This window comes from Danio rerio, chromosome 21 (assembly GCF_049306965.1).
Source record: "Danio rerio strain Tuebingen ecotype United States chromosome 21, GRCz12tu, whole genome shotgun sequence".
Classification (NCBI taxonomy): domain Eukaryota; kingdom Metazoa; phylum Chordata; class Actinopteri; order Cypriniformes; family Danionidae; genus Danio; species Danio rerio.
In genome coordinates, this window is record NC_133196.1 from 2838367 (window position 1) to 2860393 (window position 22027).

A 22027-nucleotide genomic window follows, 5' to 3' on the forward strand; every position below is an offset into this window, starting at 1 on the left:
CCCCACTTTGTATAATTGAACCTACAACTGATGGAGTGGAGTGGTTAAGGTTCCTGACTACCGTGCAGGAGTAGTGGGTTCGAATCCAGGCTGACACAGCTTTATTTAAATGCTTCAACATCTGTTCTAAATGCTTTGTTCTTGTATCGTTTTGTTTCAACATTGGTCTGACATCCGAATACACACCTTGTGAATAAATAGGTCTTGTTTTGGTTATAAAACAGGGTTGTTGCTTGAAGTTACCAGGAATTATTTATATTATTCATTAAATTTCACATTGTATTTTATTAACGTCTACCCAAAACCTAAACGCAACCATCACAGTACTGTAAAGAAAATATTGTTTTACATTCATTCATTCATTTATTTTCTTTTCTTGTATTTTCTTAGTCCCTTTATTAATCCGGGGTTGCCCCAGCGGAATGAACCACCAACCTATCCAGCAAGTTTTTACGCAGCGGATGCCCATTCAGCCACAACCCATCTCTGGGAAACATCCACACACATACACACACTACGGACAATTTAGCCTACCCAATTCACCAGTACCGCATGTCTATGGACTGTGGGGGAAACCGGAGCACCCGGAGCAAACCCATGCAAAGGCAGGGAGAACATGCAAACTCCACACAGAAACGCCAACTGAGGCGAGGTTCGAACCAGAGACCTTCTTGCTGTGAGGCGACAGTACCTACTGCGCCACTGCCTTGCCTATTGTTTTACAGTGTTACAAAAATGATGCTAAATTGATGGCGTATCAGCAGCTGTATCCTATCTAGACTACACCATAAAACTGTAACATGAATAAAATACATAAACTCATGATTTTGGAGTATTTGCACAAGTTGGGATTCGAACCCAAAATCAATTTGAAGCACAGTAACAATGTGCACACGCACGGCCCACTGGGCCATATGAGGCGGAGAAGTTTCTGACCTTGTCAGTCAAATGGAGATTCGCCAAATCTCGAAATGCTTCTGAACTGATTGATGTTTTAAATCGCTTAAGTCATGTGACCAGGTGTTTTGAAACACTTTAGTCACATGACCTGGGTGTTTCAGATCATGCTTCGGTGCAGTGTTTCGAAACACTTACGCTTCGGGATCTCGACACTGTGTCGAAAACGTCAGTCATCCCTAGAAGCTAAACACATCACAATTACAGAGGGTCAGACTAAATTGAAAAGATAGCACAAATATTTCTGGCAGGTTTAAGGCCAGTTGGCAATAACCAGTTTGCCTTGGTGTGATTTTATCACATCTACTTAAAGTGATCTCACAGTGGAGAGAATTTGGAAAGACGAGTCCCTGATTAATGATTTAAAGAAAAAACTTGACCTTTTATATTTCAGTACATACATGGGAACTTACCTGAAAAGCCAGTAACACACACGTAAGCCACCACGCGCATGCATGTATTGTTGTCTATTTGAGTTGGTTTTATTCATTGAAAATGGGACAGAGCTGTATATTATTGTAGTGTGTGTGCATATGTAGATTGTAGACACGTTCGTGTGTGAGTGTATATATACGATATTGCATATGTGTAAATTTTTTAATGCAACTATTAAACAATCTATTCTTCTACACAACTGATTTATATTGTGAAACACAATCCAATAAACATTTCTTAATGGAGTTCACCTTTGTCCACTTGATTATTTACACACAGATGTGGTCTTCTGTATCTAGTGGATATTGGAAATTGGACATTAAACAGCAGGTTGTCCATAGCTGATTAACAGAACCTGAAAGTGCAAGAGGAACGGCTGTGTCCCAGATATGGTACTCCTTTATTCTCCTGATAGCTCTATCTACCAGTATTCTTAGACGAGCAATGCTTTGTGTTTTTTCTGTGTTCTCCTTGCTGAAGCATGCACCTCTTTCGAATGGAGGGATGATGAGGCATGCACCAACATCTGACAGCATCTGATCGATGTCGAAGCCTTTATTGGCCATGCATGCATCTCCAGGCTCAAGTAACTGGAGAATTCCACACTGCTTGGTTATTTCTTGGTCAGATATGGACCCGGTGAAGAGCTTGGAAACGAAGGTGATCACACCACATGGGGCAATACCTATGAGAGCCTTGAAAGTGGTGTGATTTTTGTAGACTGAAAGCGTTTCAGACTGTAATGCAAGCGATGATGGAGATTCGCATCTAATTTCTGTGCAGTCCACAATCACTCTCAGATCTGGACAGTGTTCTGCGAATTTAGCTGGCATCAGTGCTTTGACCTGTTCCCTTGACATCCAGATAGGCAGTGACCCCAAGACAAGGTATAAATAGTTGGCCCATGTGATGATCACTCTGCTAACAGTGGCGGTGCTGATGCCAAAAATGTCTGCTATAACCTTCTCTTTTAGGCCAGCAGCAACACGACAGCAGTACAGGAACAGCTCATCCACAAGCGCAAGTTTACGGTTTGAACCTGGATTTTCAACAGCACCAGTGTTTATCTGTGCTTTACTCCAGTACGCTAATCTGGAGGCTGATGGGGCAACTGATTCCCAAAATATCCAGAATACTTTCTCAGATGGGAACCGAGTGTAAAATCTAAAGTCCTCATCAGTTGCGCAGTATCTGTTAATGTGTAATTTTGAGGCGGATAGATCACGGAGTTGGACTTGTAACTGTCTGACCTTGGCCTCTAGCTCTCTGATTCTTTGAGCAGCAGCATCCAAATGTCCTGAAAGGTACAAAACACATGAAATGTGAATATACACACACACATATATTTCATATATTATAACACATACATACAGAGCTTTCATGCCCGTAGCCAGGGGGGGTTCAGGTGGTTCGAATGAACCACCCCCCACGGCCAAAAGGTCCAGAATTTGTCCTTTAATTATTTTATCTAATTTAATATTATATAATGTATTTACTATACAATTAATATAATATATTTATATTCAATATATATTGTAATAAAGTGTCATTTTAAGTAACTATGGCCAATTATTCGAATCCCATAGAGCCTCAAAGCGGTAAAGTCTAGATCGGATATGCGGCCGGCCGGAAGTGCGATATGCACATTAATAAAGCAGCATATTTTTATGACACTGTATAACAATAATTGATATTTTTACAGTACTGTGAGGGTTGGGTTTAGGGTTGGGGTGGGGGTAGGCATTAAAAAATACATTTTATTGGGTAATTTAATAGATAACATAACTAATAGTACATAACTGTAGTACAACTACAGTTTTTACATTACTGTGACGGTTGGGTTTAGGGTTGGGGTGGGGTTGACGTTAATAAAATACAACAAATGAGAAATTTAATAAATAATAGAAATAATTTGCGTTAACTTCCGGCTGCAAACTTTTCCGCTCTAGCAACAACCCCTCAAAGCCACAATATTATTACGCGAGTCACATGACATAACCCACTGAGTTGTAACATTTGAATCTTTGATGCGACATCCATAGATACTGAGTAAAGCCTGGTTTATACTTCTGCGTCAAGTGACTGGCGTAACCAACGGCGCATGCATCGGCACGTTTGCCGATTCCTGCCTCAAAATGAGCGAGTTTGAGCCACTTGTACATCCCGGAAGTGTTCAGGAAAAGCAAAAAAGTAGCGAAGAAACTCGACACAGAGGAACATTTACACCTCACTGCACACTAGCGTTTCGGAAGTGTTAATGCAGACCGGCAGAGACAGCGCGCAGAAGTATAAATGCACAGCCACGCGCGTTGCATGCGCCGTGGGTTACGCCGGTCACCTGACGCAGAAGTATAAACCAGGCTTTATACTTCTGTGTCAAACGCCGGCATATGCTACAGCGCTGACGCATAGCCCTTCACCTCTCAAAAAAATGTAACTACACATCGCAACGACGCATAGCGTAAGCTCTGTGATTGGTCGGCTTGGTAGCGCTGACGAGTCTGGGCGGGACCGAGAACCGCGTGAATGGTGCAAACCTGATGGAGCGATTGTTTACAAGTGTGGAGTCCCATGAAGGAGCTCCGGATGGAAAGTTTTGTTCTGTGTTTACCTCATAGTTAAAGCTGTTGCACGTCCGCATGCGTTGCATGCGCCGTGGGTTACGCCGGTCACTTGACGCAGAAGTATAAACCAGGCTTAAGAGAGCCGCTCCCACTTGCCACTTTGGCTGGTTGGAAATAATTGTTACATTGTCGTTTTCTTAAAGCTGGGTTCGACAATAAGGATGGCCCAAAATGTTATCTTAGAATCAAGAAGCAGCACGACTGACTAAAAAAAACTGTGTTCGCGCGAGCAAAAGCAGGTGACTATGAGATGATGATTACTCGCGCGCACTGGTGATGTGATGCGCGCGACTGTTAAAAAGCGAGCGCGCTCCCGTTAACTTGCACAATCAACCGTGGGTAGAGGAAGCGCAACTGCTGCGATCGGTTCTTTTTGAAATAGAACAGACAATAATGCTCGTGCACCAGGAGTCCTGCTGCTTACCAGAGCTCAAGATTGAAAAATATATTTACATACATCCTTTTGTAAGCAGCAGCAGTAACTGCTTTTGTTTTAATTATTGTTTGAACAGATTATTAACAGGCCTAACATTACTTGTGTGCACGTGATTATCCTTTTATTATCACACACGGTATATTTCACCTGCTTTCTTTTGCTTACAGTTATTTTTGTTACATTTTAATTATCATCCTTTACAATAACATTGCTTTAATATGACATTAACTCCCCATTTATGTGTAGTTACTGCTGATCTGGGACCTTTAGCCAGGACAGATTACTGTGCATATTGTAGATACATGACAATAGACCTTTTTAAACGTCAATTTAAAAAATAAAAGTTTTCTTGAATAAAAAGTACATGTGCAGCTATTGCTTGTTTGGACACATTTAAAATTTGTGGCAAATAAATGATTGGTTTTTTTTTTTGTGTGTGTGTGTGGTCAGAGATAAATTTGGTAAATGCTTCATTTTAAGCCCTAAAAAAGTCATGTGAAATAAAAAGTAATTGCAATGCGACACAACAACCCATTTGCTCGTGCACACTAAGCAAGCTTATACACAACACACACACAAAAAATGAAATGAATGAGTAGGCATGTGGACAACACAACATCTAAACTAAGTAATTTTAGCATGTCAAAGTCAAATTTATGCAGATAAAATATATTTTACAAACAACAAGTGTGGCTAGTGAAAATGGGGAATGGCTGGTAATGTTGGAAATCTACTAGCCACAGTGGCTGGTGATCAAAAAAGTTAATGTCAAGCCCTGCATGCATGTAGGCTATGTAAACTATCTATAAATACAGTATATACGTTCATAATTTAAATATAATAACTTGTCTTTTTAAATAGAAATGTTTCCTGCAGTAAATACCAGGTGATGGTTGGCATGCATAGTCGTGGTCTGCTTGAGGGAGTATCGGCACAGATACGGCTGGAGCAGTGGGGTCAACACGAACATCGACACCAAGCCGAGCACTAGCCCGTTGAAAAGCCGACTCTCGTGTAAGGGTGCTTTCACACCTGTGAATCGATTCAGTTGTTCCGAAACAGAGATTACAATTGTTACATTGTTGCTCTTTGCTCTTGGAGCGGTTCGCTTTCACACTGCAAAGTTTCTAAACGGACCAAAAGAGCTAAAACAAGTCACGTGCGAGTAAACTCTCCTTACATTGGTCAGAGTGTCAGGATTTATTTTGCAGCGTCCCGCTCAGCTGTCAGGAGAGGTGGTGGTTTGGTGGTGATTGACAGGGTGCACGCGCGCGACATGTCTGAGGAGAGACGCGGTGGGGAGGGGTGAGAAGGGTGCGCGACGATGCCTATTTGAAGGAGGGAGAGGCAAGATTACCGGGAGATCATCACTCGTTTGCGGGCATCCGGAGACTCGCGAAACTTCCCGCCATACTCATAACTCTCTCTTCATATAGCCGTAAGCCTATTACGTATGCATAAAACACTGTGATATAACCGCGCTCGGATCGGATCGCTTTCTCACTGCAATCGAACCGCTCCAGGGTTCGTTTCAATCGAGCCGAGACCACCTCATTCAAGCGATCTCGGAGCGATTACTTTGGCGCGGAACAGAGCGCGATTACCCTGTTCACATATGCCAATCGAACCGCGCTAACTGGGCAAACGAGATACGTTCCGAAACAAAAGTGTAGGTGTGAAAGCACCCTAACTTTGTCAATACTCCAGTTATTCCAGGAAAAAAGGCGAGGTGCAGCACCGGGATTTATCTTCCTCCTTCCACTTATGGTTGTGTAAATATCGTCCGCTTTGAAGTGCATACTGCACACGAACGTACTCCCGCGTTTAATTTGAAAGAAAGGACCTTCCTCCCGTCTAATAAATTTTACCCATGACTTCCTCTGTCCTTCATCTTTCGGGAAATCGTGGAAACTGAGGTAAGGGTGACGTTTTTTTGAGTTTGAGCAGCCGGGAACGCTGCAATAACAGCGACGAGACGACGCCATTTCTCCTTACTACATTATTGCATTGAAACCGGATGTTGTGATACGCTGTTTCGCTTACCGGAACCAGGAAGTGTGAAAAAGAGAAACCGCTAGCGCCGTCAGGACAAAGAGCTTGACCTAGAGGCGACAGCAGCGCCCATCAACAGCCCCGGACTCCGGTGTCACGGTTTAACTGTTCTTCATTAGTAGGGCCAGACAGAGTCTGCGGACTTTTTTTGCCATTTCTGCAGAGATTTTATTAAAATTCTGCAGATTTATGCGGAATTTTTTGTTATGAAGTATCATAACTAAAAACTTAATACATTAAATAAAAATAATATCTTTAATATATTTTAAAGCCATTTAAAGTGACAACTCTGTTATCAAACAAGTGAGCAGCAAATGAATCTCTCGTTTTGTTTAGTTTGATAACAGAGGTGTCTATGTAAGAATGCACAGATCTATAATAAAAGCAGTCCATGACTTTAGAAACTGCTTGTGCTCATTTAAGAGAAAATTAGCTGTTTAAAATAAAACATAAAGGACGGAGATGTTTACATTTTATTCAGTGTATTTGTCTTTTGTGTGTACAGAAGCTGATCTGGTGTCAGTTTATTGTACGGAGCGCCTCTGTCAGTCAGCGCTTATACATGCATTCACTGGTTCAGAGGTAGCATATGTAAGGCGACGATCGACGCACAGCTTTAATGTAAAGAAAGTGGGATAGAATAGTAAAATACAGGAGAATTTTGGCAAAAACGGGAGGGTTTACATGAGGGAAGTGGACAGGAAGTGTTTGTGGAGAAACAGTTTTGAGAGAGAACGCAAAACATTTTTTGCGAGGGAACATAACACTTTGCGAGAGAACGCAAAAACTTAAAAATTATATTTTCCTCCCACCCAGTTTTTTCTTTCACCCATTTTTTTTTCATCCAGCCAATTTTTTTCTACTCCACTACGTCCCTTCCGGGTCTCCGTATGAAGCCTATATGAAGCATGTCACAACTAATGAGCAGGGGTCCGTTCTTCGTACCTCGCTTAAATGATCTAAGATGATTTGGCAGATCCCGGATCTTTTAATCTTGATAACTGATCTCTCGCTAATTTGGTTCTTTAAACGAGTTCGCGAATCAGATTAGAATGTCTGGATGAACTGATCTGAGATCGCTGCGTGTGTTGTGAAGGACAGATCTATCGATCCTCGAAATCATGATCAGCAATGCAGCGATTGGCTGACGGCACAGCAGCGTAATGACATCATCTGATTAATATTCAATTATCCATGTGAGCAAAATTACATCAAATTAGCAGTAAACGGTGCGTTAAATATGACACGCAATAACCTTCCACATTTGTTGTGAGCTGCAGGCTTTACACTTTCATTTGTCAAGACAAGAGTATTCATCATGTATTTCAATGCAAATCAGTGTATTTAGTTCTACATTTAGAGAAGATTTTCTTTATTATAGTAGCCGTTTTTTAATCGGTGTAAAGAATAACTGGTTGTTTACAAAAGTTTTTTGATATTGGTAAAGGCGTCTGCAACTTTTGTGAAGCATCAAATCACCGTCATATTAACTATCAAAACATGTTCATGACTGCATAAATGTATTATTGCTTTAAAAAAGTCACATATTGTGCATTTCTATTATACACTACTTGTACTAAAGCGATCTAAAAAGTTCATATCAATAAGTTTTCTCTTTGCACCACCAGGTGGCAGTCTTTGTACTTTCATTTCAAGGGTGAAGATTGCATAAGGTTTATTAATATGTATAACTTAATTTATTTTATTAATGACTATAACTTTATATATATAGTTAAAAAAATATGTACCATTTTCCTAAGTGTATATAGCTACTACTGTAAGAAAATATCAGAATTCGGAACATACTTTCTGTATTATCTTTGCTTGAACTGAGCCGATCTAATCCTGTTTATATGAATTGAACCTGCTCCCAATCAGGTTTGACCTAGCAGAACTGTTGCTATGACAACAACTCTTGGATCAGCTTTGAAAAACGAAACGATCCTGGATCATGTCAAATCGTCAATATCCAAATCCAGCTAACCGAGTAATCCACGTACGAAGAACGGACCCCAGGTTCTTACCATTAAAACAAACAATGGTTGTTTGTGGCCGCTGGTTTTTCGCCTACTTGTTGTTCTTTGCTAAACCAGTCGGCTATGCTGTTGGTTCCATTTAAGGCTGTGGTAAACGGGATTTGATAATCCTGAAATTTGGTATTTGGATCACAGTGATCCAACCCAAAGTTCCTTTTAAAAACTGTCATAAAAGTAAGATAGATCAGTTAATCCTGGATAACAAAACATGGGATTTTCAAATCTGAATCAATGTGATCCAGATTACATTTTTTACATGATTAAATATTTCTTATTCAAGCAACTTTGGGCTGTGAATTTTTTCAATATGAACCCGCAGATTAGACATTTGAGTGAAACTCTTTCCACACGAGGAGCACTGGTGTGGTTTCTCCCCAGTGTGAACTTTCTGATGATCTTTCAGGCCTCCTGTCCGATTGAAACTCTTTCCACAGTGTGAACACTGATACGGTTTCTCTCCAGTGTGAATCCTCCGGTGTGCAGTTAAACTGCTCGATGTACTAAAGCTCTTCCCGCAGTCTGAACACACATAGGGTTTGACTCCAGTGTGAATCCTCTGATGAGCTTTCAAGCTTGCTAACTGAGTGAAACTCTTCCCGCATGAAGAGCACCGATAGGGCTTTTCTCCAGTGTGAATCCTCTGGTGAACTTTCAAGGAGTTTGAGTAAGTGAAGTTCTTTGCACAGTGTGAGCACTGATACAGTTTCTCTCCGGTGTGAATCCTCTGGTGCTCATTTAACATGTTCATTGTCGTATAACTTTTCCCACAGAAGCAGACGTAGGGCTTCACGGCAGCGTGCACATGAAGATGTTGTCTTAAGTATTTTTCTAATGTAAATGCTTTGCTGCACTGATCACAGCTGAATGGCTTTACCGCATTGTGAGAGAGCTGATGATCCTTTAGAGTCTTCCTATATATGAAACTCTTTCCACATTGAATGCACGTAAACGGTTTCTCTCCGCTGTGCGTCTTCGTGTGCATTTTCAATGTAGCGGCGTCATTGTAACTCTTTCCACATTGAGAGCATGCATACGGCCTTTCTCCGGTGTGAATCCTCATGTGTTTATCAAGCTGTCCTTTCTGAACAAAATCCTTGCCACACTGAGTGCATGTGAACAGGCCTTGCCCAGAGTGAAATCTTGTGTGTCTGTAAAGACTGTCTTTGCTTTTGTAACTCTTTCCGCACTCGGAGCAGATGAAAGATCCTTCGACTGCAGTTCTTCCAGCTTGTTTTGGTCTGGAAGTGTCTTCAGTCTGTGAACTGACTGCATTTTCATCCGCATCTGTGGAAAGATTAGGTTATTAAACCAGTGGTGTTTGCTTTTATTCAGTCTAAAATCTGTGTTAAAATTCTCACTTTTAAACTAACAAAATTACATAAAAAGGATCTATTTTAATATTTTAATTTAACAAATATATTATCTAAAGATTGTAACAGGTGGTTTTTGATCTTAGCGTGCTTTCACACCTGTGAATCGATTTAGTTGTTCTGAAACAGAGATTACAATTGTTACATTGTTGCTCTTTGCTCTTGGAGCGGTTCGCTTTCACACTGCAAAGCAAAAGAGCTAAAACAAGTCACGTGCGAGTAAACTCTCCTCATATTGGTCAGAGTGTCAGGGTTTATTTTGCAGCGTCCCGCTCAGCTGTCAGAAGAGGTGGTGGTTTGGTGGTGATTGACAGGGTGCGCGAGCGAGCGACGTGTCTGAGGAGAGATGCGGTGGGGAGGGGTGAGAAGGGTGCGCGACGATGCCTATTTGAGGACCGGGAGTTAGGCGCGAGATTTCCTGGGAGATAATCACTTGTTTGCGGGCATCCGGAGACTCGCGAAACTTCCCGCCATGCTCATAATTCTCTCTTCATATAGCCGTAAGCCTATTACATATCCATAAAACACTGTGATATAACCGCGCTCGGATTGGATCGCTTTCTCACTGCAATCGAACCGCTCCAGGGTTTGTTTCAATCGAGCCGAGACCACCTCATTCAAGCGATCTCGGAGCGATTACATTGGCGCGGAACAGAGCGCGATTGCCCTGTTTACATATGCCAAACGAACTGGGTAAACGAGACACGTTCCGAAACAAAAGTGTAGGTGTGAAAGCACCCTTAATGTTACTCAGTCATTAATAAGAAAGACTATAAACACAAACCTATTTGTTCCTCTGTCTCTTCCTCCTTTATTCTGCAGGGTTCTTCCTCAGTCTCCATCTTCACTATAGTATGTCAGCTGTTTCTCCTGCAGTAATTCCTCCAGTTTGCGACTTCTTCAGCTGTGGGAAGATGGGAATATCCTGATTTATCTGTTTAGCATAAATGGTTGTTTGTTTAAAAGACAGAACCCAATTGCAGACAATACCTGTGCCATAGATGGTCCTCCAAATTGGTTTCATTTCATCAGTGCAACTGCTTTGTATTATAACCAGGGTTTCTGCAGGTTTCCTCCAATCAAATTTAAGACTTTTTAGGACCCTTTTAAAACAAATATAAATGAAATTTTGGACTTATACAGGGCTAAATCCTAAGGATTTTATGTAATGCCTGGTTACTTCAGTAAATAGTTTTTGTATTAATGAAAGACTATAAAGGGATGTGTTGCTTTAGTTTTCTTTCCCTGATTTGGGGTTTAATTTAGAGAATTTGCTTTAAAAATGTCTCACAGCTGTATCTCTTTGCAATAAAAAGCCTAAATAATAATAATAATAATAAAAAATGAAATTCTGAGATGGTTTATAGGTGATTGGGTGTTGGCCAGATTGGGTAGCTTTACTTGAACATGGGTAAATTAAGACCCGTTTAAAATGATTTAATACCTACAACACAATATTTCAGTGAATTTAAGACTTTTTAAGGCATAAAATTTAGTTTTTTAAATTTAAGACCCCACCGACACCCTGCATAACATGTGAATTGAGCTCATTTAGCAGATAATTCTTACACTTTACATTCACTTTCAATCACCTAGAGCTGAATAAGCTCAAATGGTCATGTAGAAACCTGCCCAAATATTCAATTAAAATGTCAGTTTGTGGGTTCTGTATCGATGAATAAAGCAGAAAAGGAGGCAATACTTAAAAAATTAAATAAAAAGGTGATTAAAAAATGCTTGAATAGCATTAATTAAGATATTAGGCTAATATTTCTCCTACACAACCAGAAATTATAAAACAAACAAACATCTTCTAGAAATAATGCTTCAGTTTGACCAACCAGAAACACATTTTGTTCTACAAGAACTTTATCTTCTGTTAACTTCTCCTCTGTTTAATTCATTATATTTTTTTTGCCTGTCCAGTACTAGTGTTTATCGGTCTAGTGCAGTGGTTCTCAAACTTTATTTTATCAAGTACCACCTCAGAAAAAAATAGTCTCTCCAAGTACCACCAAAAATTAGCAGCATTGAAATACAGTACCATAGTAGGCCCAGTAAAGCAGCTACAACTCTGCACAGTTAAAAAAACGTGGCTGATTACCTCAGAAATATAGGCTATATGTCAATAACGGCATATTATATACATCATTTTTGATAAATTATTAAATGTGTGTAGCATGTACATAACATATTTCATTCCTCCGCGTACCACCAGAAGGAAGCCTGTGTACCACTAGTGGTACACGTACCACAGTTTGAGAACCACTGGTCTAGTGTATTTTTGACGGTCCGATTTAGAATCAGATTCAGAAAGCGCTTTATTGCCAGGTGTTCTCACATACGAGCAATTTGTTTTCGTGACAGAGCTTCTACAGTGCAGCAGAATCACAAAGACAGGACAAAAAACATAATAAATATATTTTTAAAATAAAAGAAAGTAGTAAATGCGAATATACAAATTATTATTAGTAGTTACAACGTCAAAATCTACAATAACTGGATGTTTTCATCAGCAATAATCACTTGTTTGACACTAATTGAAAAAAAACTGCGTTTTAAATATCTCCTAATAAATAATAATAATAATGTGAATGTACTTACAGTGAGATAAAAACAGCATAGGGAGGGCATAACCAACAACTGTTTCGCTTCTAATGTTTATGTTCTTGCGCTCTTCTTCTTCTGGTAGACTCGGATGCTTATCGCTGTGTCCAGCGCTCGAGCGCCACCACAGGCGGAAACTGATACATAGTAAATTATAATATATACATATTTTTTCTGAAACACAAATTCTCTCCATAAATGTTTCAGAAACAAACGTTAGTCGATTGCAGCTTGACTTTTTAAAGATTTGTGCAAGTTTGTGCAAGTTAGGCTACAGCTCTTCCCCAGAGCTGTAGCCTGTGCCACCCCTCCTCTTTGTACACATTAACAATCACCCCCCCTCCCTCACTCCCTACCTTTCTGATGTTCTGCTGCTAATGCACAAAGACACTTTATGGATATTCATGTTTGCACTCATTTGCCATAATGTAAATACTGTGACTATTACATTTAGTATATTTTTATCTTACATCTTATATTTTTAGTATAATGTCTATTGTTGGTTTTTATGTGACTTATTACATTTAGTATACTTTATCTTGCCTCTTATATTTTAGTATTATGTCTATTGTTTGTTTTTCTCTCTTTTTATGTTGCTGCTGGTCTCTGTGAGTTACCAAACAAATTTCGTTGTACAACTACAATGACAATAAAGTTCTTTACTTTACTTTACTTATTCAGATGACCTATAATCGACTTAAACATGTTAATTGTTCTTAAAGGTCAATAGTATCACACATTACACTCACTTTCTATTATCTAATGCTTTCTATTATCTATGTCTTTCAAAACATTTACAAACCTGGTCAATCAATGTATCTTTACAGTCTATGGAAGGTACACAGACCATCTGCACTGAAGTACAATGGAGCCAAATGCGGCTGAAATGAAAGTAAACAGCGACATCTAGAGGAACATCAGACTTACTGCCAAACTATTGCAGACTTTATACTGAAACGCAGTTATTCTGATTATTTCGCAAACCTTAAATGTTACGATGATGAAATAAATATATGTTTCTAATTTAGTGTTTAACAAAAAGTTCAAATATTTTTTAAAGGAATCAAAAACTTGCTTTGTTATACAGTACTGAATATTGTTGATTACATTGTTAAAATATTTATTAAAATCATTCAATAAAGTCATTACTTTTCAATTCAATTCAATTCACCTTTATTTGTATAGCACTTTTATAATGTAGATTGTGTCAAAGCAGCTTCACATAGAAGATCATAGTGAATTGAAACCGTGTCAGTTCAGTTTTCAGTGTTTAAGTTCAGTTCAGTTCAGCTCAGTTCAGTGTGATTTAATAATCACTACCAAGAGTCCAAACACTGAAGAGCAAATCCATTGATGCGGAGCTCTACAGATCCCGAACCATGCAAGCCAGTGGCAACAGCGGCGAGGAAGAAACTTCACCAATTGACGAAAGTGAAGAATTAAAAAACCTGGAGGGAAACCAGGCTCAGTTTGACATGGCCATTTCCCCTATAGACGAGGCCGTATCCTGAGCAGCTGCTGTGGTGGTCATGGGGGAGTGGAGAGCATGAGACTGATACCTGTGACACTCCAGGGACAGACGAGTCTTCACTGAGGCCAGCTTCCAGCCTCCGGCACTGAGACTGCAGCTCTGCACAAGACGTTTGGCCAGCGGAGATATTAAAATGGTCGTGCCGAACTGAGTCTGGTTTCTCTCAAGGTTTTTTCCTTCACTTTCACCAATCAGTGAAGTTTTTTCCTCTCCACTGTCGCCACTGGCTTGCATGGTTTGGGATCGGTAGAGCTGCGCATCGATGGATTTGCTCTCCAGTGTTTAGGCCCTCAGTAGTGATTATTAAACCACACTGAACTGAACTGAAACACTAAAAACTGAACTCTGTTCCAATTTACTATGATGTGAAGCTGCTTTGACACAATCTACACTGTAAAAGAGCTATACAAATAAAGCTGAACTGAACTGAACTGATTGCTCCATTCAACTGTATGCAAAACCTTAAAGAGCAAAAAGGATTTGGGATAAACATATAACAATTAGGTATCCACTTATACAAATCATAAAACTATATATAGATTAATAATTTATAGTCATTAATAATTGTAGGAATGGAAAAAAATATCTTTTAAATCATTTTTTGTCTCTGCCAAGTTTTTCGTGGACCCCTTTGCCACGTGGACCACAGTTTGAAAACCCCTGAATTAGGTTAACTAGGCAGATCAGGGTAATTTATTGTATAATGATAATGGTTTGTTCTGTAGACTATCAGAAAACAAAACTAGCTTAAAGGGCCATGAAACCCCCTCGTTTCAGCAGGGTGTTTTCACAACTCTACTTTGGAAAAAGTCAGGAAAGTGGGCGTGTCCAGCTCTGTTTAGGGGGGAGTGTCGGAGGAGCAAAAGAGGGAGGGTCTGTAAAAATTTGCATAAACATGGGAGTGTCGATTTGGGCACGCGCTGATTTTCAGAGTCAAAACACACACACACACACACAAGGGAGAAAGTGACTGTGTTTACTCGGACATCAAATTATTTGACAAATTATTAAATGGTGGACTTTAGCTGCAGTTTGGCTCTTTCATTCAGGAATTTCATTCATTCCCCTTGTGACAAACAAAATTTGAGGAACTGCTGTAAGCGTGTATTTTTCATGCAATGTTTGATACCGCACGGCGTATGAGAGAAAAAAAACCTCAGCATTTCCCGGAAACTTAGATGCACACGGCAGGTAGCGTCCGAAAGCCGTGTGTGTTATTCCTGTCACAAAATGCGGTGAAAATCCTACACGACAGTAATAGCTTTGTTGCGGTGCTAACATGTTTACACTCAGTGTAATAGTTCGATATGAACTAACTTTGCCATCTGAATAAACAAAGAGCACTGATCGCTCACTTACCAAATCTGTAGAGACAGAATTTCACCAGATGGGAAAAGCTCTCGGGTAAGCAATGTTCCTTAGACACACGTGAGTCCAGCTGCGCTTTCATAGAGAGAAAATTAAAACAAAACCTTCACTGCAGCAAATTATAAAAGCAACACTGCACGCTTGTTTTGCCAACACAACGTGGCGTCTCTCTGCCGTCTAAACATTGTAACATTAATAAAGTTGCACAATAGAGCGCACTGATTGGTTTGAACCAAGTCTTACTCCTGAAATAGTGCAGCACACTCATACCCGTAATACGGTGCTCTCAGGTACAGACAGCCAGTCTGCACGCTGGAATACACGCTATTATGTCATGACCGTGACGCAGCTTCAAAAGTTCGTTTCAAACCGGAAGTACGAATTTGCTTGAAATAACGCAAAAACAACCTATTTACACTTTTTAGTGAAATATAGGTGTCCTAATAGTGTTTTTAGCAGTGTGAGACACATATCTGACTGTCAACAGCTCAAAACATGTGTTTTGGTGTTTCGTGACCCTAATCATTTTGACCTTAAAATGTTTATTTAAGGGTGATGCAGTGGTGCAGTAGGTAGTGCTGTCACCTCACAACAAGAAGATCGCTGGGTTGCTGGTTCGAGTTGGCTTAGTTGGCATTTCTGTGTGGAGTTTGCATGTTCTCCCTGCTGTTCTCCGTGCTCTGGTTTCCCCCACAGTCCAAAGACATGCGGTACAGGTGAATTGGGTAGGCTAAATTGTCCGTAGTGTATGAGTGTGTGTGGATGTTTCCCAGAGATGGGTTGTGGCTGGAAGGGCATCCGCTGCGTAAAAACTTGCAGGACAAGTTGGCAGTTCATTCCGCTGTGGCGACCCTGAATTAATAAAGGGACTAAGCCGACAAGAAAATGAATGAATTAATGTTTATTTAAAAAATTAATAACTGCTTTTATTCTAGCCGAAACAAAACAAATAAGACTTTCTCCAGAAGAAAAAATATTATCAGACACACAATGAAAATTTCCTTGCTCTGTTAAACATCATTTGGGAAATATTAAAAAAAGAAAAGAAAATTTAAAAGGGGGTTAATAATTCTGGCTTCAACTGTATATATAATGTAAATATGTAAACAGCCCCTTTATTATCTGAAACGTAGTTAATAAAAGTAATTTAATCCAGTTCAGAGTCAAGACTCGAGTCATGAAAATCAAGTCGAGTCTTTTTCTGAATATTCGTTAACTCCTTACCGCGGCTTTTCCTCAGTATGACGTCTCTCATGACGTTTTAACGATTTTGAAGAAGCGAAACTCTTTCCACAGTGTGAGCATGCATACGGCCTCTCCCCAGTGTGATTCCTCTGGTGTATTTTTAACTTTTCCATTTTTTTATAGCTTTTCCCACAGAAACACATGTGAGGCTTTACGGCAGCGTGAACTTGAAGGTGTTGTTTTAAGTATGCTGCTGATATGAATGTTTTACCGCACTGATCACAGCTGAACGGCTTCTCTCCAGAGTGAGAGAGCAGGTGAATCTTTAAACTGTTTTTGTGTGCGAAACTCTTTTCACATTCAGTGCACTTATACGGCCTTTCTCCAGTGTGAATCCTCATGTGCACATTCAGATTGGCTTTATCTGTGAAACTCTTTCCACATTGAGTGCAGGTGTACGGTTTCTCTCCGGTGTGAATCCTCATGTGCACTGTCAGATTTCCTTTATCTATGAAACTCCTCCCACATTGAGTGCAGGTGTGTGGTCTTATCCCCGTGTGAAGTCTCATGTGTAACTTCAGCTTTCTTTTATCTGTGAAACTCTTGTTACACTGAGTGCATGTGAAAGGTCTTTCTCCGGTGTGAGTCCTCATGTGTACGATCAGATCTCCTTTCACAGTGAAATCCTTTCCGCAGTGAGTGCACGTGTACATTCCTCTGGTGTGAGTCCTCATGTGTGTGTTGAAACTGATTTTATGTTTGTAGGTCTTCCCGCACTCAGAGCACCTGAAAGCTCCTATGGCTGCAGTTTTTCCAGCTTGTTTATGTCTGAAAGTTTGTGCATTTCCATCGTCTTCTGTGAAAAGATTAGGTTTTTCTTTTTAATAATGTTATTAATACATATTATTTCTAGTTAAAGGTGCGTTATGTACGTTTTTACTCTTTTAAATCATAGAAATACCATAATATGTTTGCAAATGTGCATGCAAAGTGAACATGTTGATCTGAAAAACAATGCTTAAGTCAGATATTCTGCTTTGAAAATGTGGCGTTACGAGCCAGAATGTCTTTGTTTTGGTCTCTATAACCAGCCCACTGCCAGCTCAGACAATTATAATTCAGCACTCCGGGTTTCCTTGGTGGAAAACCCAATGATTTTATTTAAAGAGCCCATATTATACATGAAATAGGGTCATATTTTGGTTGTAAGGGTCTCCAACAACAGTCTAATATGCATGCATGGTCAAAAAACACTTTCATGGTTTTAAATTCTGCATTTATTTTTACTTAATTATCCCAGCGACTCCCATATGAATTGTCCAGTGATTCATTTGTTCCCAAACCCCTCCTTGATGCGAAACTAATCTGCGCTGATTGGACCAATGACAGTCTGTCAATGGTTGACACTGACTGTCTTCAGTGAGAGACAGAGTGAAATGCCCAGCAGCTAATCAACAAAATAGAAGTAGTCGGAGTGTATACGCGCTCGATAGTGTAAGGCTGCATACATACATACTAGGGATGTAACGGTATTGTAAATACCGTCACACCGCAATATTAATTTTTTCCGATATTACCGTAGTCGCATGACTCGGTAAAACTATAGGTCTTCTGAGAAAATTTGCTCAGGCGAATGAAGCGAATGGGAGGTAGCGAAAACTACAATTCCCATCAGCCCAGGGTTGGCCATCATCCCTTGCGGTCTGTTGTCGCTACAGATCCAGTAATGCGGAAATGGAGTGTGCTGCTAGAAGCGGGGATCAAAAAGAGCTGGAAAACCCTAAAGCGGGTGTTGTCGCCGCGCGTGTACTGAATAGCGGTGTTGTCGTGCGAGTTCTTATCAGCTGTGTTGTCGCGCGCGTACTGTAAAGCGGGGACGGAGGGTATGTCGCATCGCGGGGGCACTTTTAATCATTTTGGAAGGGAACTTTCTATCCAAGACTAAAAAGGGCATGTGCACTGCACAGGTTGAGCCCTGTGTGTGCACGTGCCTGCAAGTTGGGGAATACGACTAATAATCAGTCATGGGGATTGCAGAAACACAGCACACTGTTCAGATTGATGCAGACATGAGATCTCTATCTCACTCATGGTTTGTCTTCTCAAGTGGGGGAAAGACAATGCACAACGTTACCCACTGCTGTCAACCTGGGCCAAGTCATATCTCTCTCTCCCAGAAACCTCAGTCCCAAATGAGAGGGGTTTTTCTGTTGCAGGGGACATTGTAAATACCCAGAGATACCAGCTTTTACCAGATTATATTTATATGATAATTTTCCTTTAAACCCATCTCTATCTAAGTGAGTGAGTGATTAAATGTTGAATGTGATGAGTTTTCAACAATACTAAATTGAAACTTTATTTTTTTACATGCTTTAATATTTTTTTGTTATTAAAATTGAAGTTCCTGTTTCAAAGCTTACAGATAGATGGCTAATTTGTATGTCATTGACACTTTTGGCACTTTTTTGGAGTATTTTCATAAGTTTTGTTTTTTCCTGTAAATGATTCAATAAATACCGTACCGTGACATTCATACCGAGGTATTACCGTACCGTGAAATTCTGATACCGTTACATCCCTAATACATACATACATACACACATACATACATATATATATATATATATATATATATATATATATTGTTAATAACTTTGACATGGTGTCTTTGTTATTGCATCTTTTCTACAATATGTTTATATTGTGTGTGTATATACTTTCTCTCTCTCTCTCTCTCTCTCTCTCTTCTCTATTATATGTATATTTGATATTTTTGGTATTTATGGTATGAAGTGTTCAGTGTGAAACCAGAAGTCTTTTATTTTGAATTAATTACCATTACGGATATAAACAGACACGGAAAGATCGCACATGATCATGGCGTCCCAGCTGTGCGGTCTGCTACGGACTAAAGGTTTAGCTTCTGGTTTGATTGGAGAACAAGGTACTGACACTTTGTTTAATATGTTTGTTTGTTTGTTTGTATTGAGTTTGTATATTGAGTTTAAGTGATGTCTGTTTGTTTGTATATGGTTTTCATATTTGCTTACATTTGGTTTCATTTTCTCTTTGTATACAAGCTCTTACGGTGTTTGCCGTACGGTGCAAGGTGTACGGTGTTTTCCGTACGGTGCAAGGTGTACGGTGTTTGGCCTATGGTATAAGGTGTTTGATGTTGACGACGGCGTCAGTAAAGTGAATGCTGCACTGAAATAAATCATGGGAAAACACCAGTGAAAGAGTCAATCCTTTATTGAAACAGCGAGCTACATGTATGTATATATATTTTCCAAATTATTTTTAACAGAGTAATAATATGTTTTCTTCTGGAGAAAGTCTTGTTTGTTTTATTTCGGCTAGAATAAAAGCAGATATTAATTTTTTTTAAACATTTTTGGGACAAAATTATTAGCCCATTTAAGCTATTTTTTTTTCAATAGTCTACAGAACAAACCATCTTTATACAATAATTTGCGTACCGGTAATTACCTAACCTGCCTAGTTAACCTAATTAACCTAGTTAAGCCTTTAAATGTCACTTTAAGCTGTATAGAAGTGTCTTGAAGAATATCTAGTCTAATATTATTTACTGCCATCACGGCAAAGATAAAATAAATCAGTTATTAGAGATGAGTTATTAAAACTATTATGATTAGAAATGTTTTGAAAAAATTCTGCTCTCCATTAAACAGAAATTGGGGGGGGGGGAAAATAAACAGGCGCACTAATAATTCAGGGGGCTAATAATTCTGAATTCAACTGTAGAGCTTTCATCTTAATGTTTCTCATCAGTCATTAAAGAGAATGAAATAAAACTCAAACCTATTGGTTCCTCAGTCTCTTCCTCTTTTATTCTGCAGGGTTCTTCCTTAATCTCCATCTTCACTATAGTATGTCAGCTGTTTCTCCTGCTGTAATTCCACCTGTTTGCTTCTTCAGCTGTGGGAAGATGGTGATATTCTTCAGCATTTAAACTCATATATAGCTGTGGGAGAGGCTTCATTAGAACATACGTCACATTCACATTTACACTGCAGGAAATTACTGTTAACCTGCGTATTATAATGGGAAAGTTTCACATACATAAACAAGAATCTGCCAAGATTTTTGTATTGATTTTATCTCTTTATTTCTTCTGAAAAAAATGTTGAAATGCAAAAAAAAAAAAAAATCTGAGTTAGAATAAAAAAAAAAAAACATAAATACAGTGAATAAAAAGTATTTAATTCCCCAAAAAAATGGACTGATGGTTGATTTCTGTGAGTTGGTCATTAAAAGAATCTGCCATTTATTTGGTTCTCGGATTTTTTTCTTTATTAAAAAACCCTTTACCTATTTACAAACCCAGTCATTGTCCTCAGCCCAATTAAACCTACAGCTTTAATAGTTTTTTTAACCTTCCTTCAGAGGATGCAGCCTCTGAAATGAGACACAGCAAGCGTCAAGGCTTTCTGCTTGTTTTTGTAAGAGGGGGATAAAGTCAGGCCCTCACATTTTTATAAGTGAAAATATACGTTTCTAGTAGAATGTCCCTTAATTTTCTATAACTTTTGGCTTTTGTATAGTACTTTGAAGTGTTTTTTAACGGTCTGGTCGACTAGTACAGACCAAAACATGACAACTGATCGTTTTTAGCGGCATTAATCCCCTGTGTTTTGAACTCACTAAAATAAAGTGACTCTATTAGGTGTAGGTATTCTCTTATAAGTAATATACAATCAATATACTTACAGTGTGATAAATACAGCAGATTTAGAGCATCACAAACGGCTGTGTTGACATTTTTCGCGCTTCCTTCTTCTTCTCGTAGACTCGGATGGCCAGCATTGTTTCTGGTGCTACAGCGCCACCATTGGCGAAACCGGTAAAGCTTAGAAGGGATACAGCTGCGTATACTTGCATCAAAACAGCATGATGCTGAGGCACTGTATTTAATATTTTTACATTACAGTGAAGGTTGGTATAATGGTAGACATTAGTAAAATACAATTTAATTGGTAATTTAACTAATTACCATTTATTTAATTAATTGTTTTTACATTACTGTGATAGTTGAATTAAGGGTAGACGTTATTCATTCATTTTACTTCAGCTTAGTCCCTTATTTCTTAGGGGATGCCACAGTGAAATGGACCACCAACTATTCTGGCATATGCGCTTCCAGCTGCAACCCTGTGTTGGCTAGAAAACACACATATACACACACTCGTGCACAACAGCCAATTTAGTTAATCCAATTCACCTATAGCGCATGTGTTTGGACTGTGTGGGGAAATCCGAGCACCCGGAGGAAACCCACACCTACACGGGGAGAACATGCAAACTCCACACAGAAATGCCAACTGGCCCAGCCGGGGCTCAAACCAGCGACCTTCCTGCTGTGAGGCCACGGTGCTAACCACTGAGTCACTGTGCTGCCAGGG

General features: G+C 39.5%; 3 protein-coding genes across 11 annotated transcripts in view; all 3 read right to left on the reverse strand.

Moving 5' to 3' along the window:
• The window catches only part of cert1b (ceramide transporter 1b), a 422369-nt gene that overhangs the window by 6552 nt on the left and 393790 nt on the right, over positions 1-22027 (reverse strand). The gene's annotated exons all lie outside the window — the stretch shown is intronic.
• Positions 1418-21422, reverse strand: zgc:113343. Of its 8 annotated transcripts, XR_012396538.1 has the most exons (5): positions 12515-12597; positions 10901-11013; positions 10695-10814; positions 8529-9824; positions 1418-2689 (listed from the first exon to the last, which is right to left on the reverse strand). XR_012396538.1 is itself a non-coding variant. In XM_073934528.1 (4 exons), the coding sequence occupies exons 3-4, from the start codon at positions 10750-10752 to the stop codon at positions 8812-8814; spliced, it is 1071 nt and encodes a 356-aa protein (XP_073790629.1). In that variant the 5' UTR covers positions 10753-10814; positions 20427-20543; positions 21336-21422; the 3' UTR covers positions 6963-8811.
• On the reverse strand, positions 16305-21422 carry LOC141379940 (uncharacterized). The gene is made up of 3 exons (XM_073935665.1): positions 21336-21422; positions 20427-20543; positions 16305-17457 (listed from the first exon to the last, which is right to left on the reverse strand). Exons 2-3 carry the CDS (start codon positions 20482-20484, stop codon positions 16637-16639), a joined length of 879 nt encoding a protein of 292 aa, XP_073791766.1. The 5' UTR covers positions 20485-20543; positions 21336-21422; the 3' UTR covers positions 16305-16636.

Excerpts from the sequence above, each read along its gene's own strand:
- zgc:113343 (XM_073934528.1), bottom strand. The coding sequence starts at position 10,752 with ATGGAGACTGAGGAAGAACCCTGCAGAATAAAGGAGGAAGAGACAGAG. Across the intron at positions 9,825-10,694 it reads AGAGACAGAGGAACAAATAG|ATGCGGATGAAAATGCAGTC; the intron begins GTTTGTGTTTAT and ends ATCTTTCCACAG.
- LOC141379940 (XM_073935665.1), bottom strand. The coding sequence starts at position 20,484 with ATGGAGATTAAGGAAGAACCCTGCAGAATAAAAGAGGAAGAGACTGAG. Across the intron at positions 17,458-20,426 it reads AGAGACTGAGGAACCAATAG|AAGACGATGGAAATGCACAA; the intron begins GTTTGAGTTTTA and ends ATCTTTTCACAG.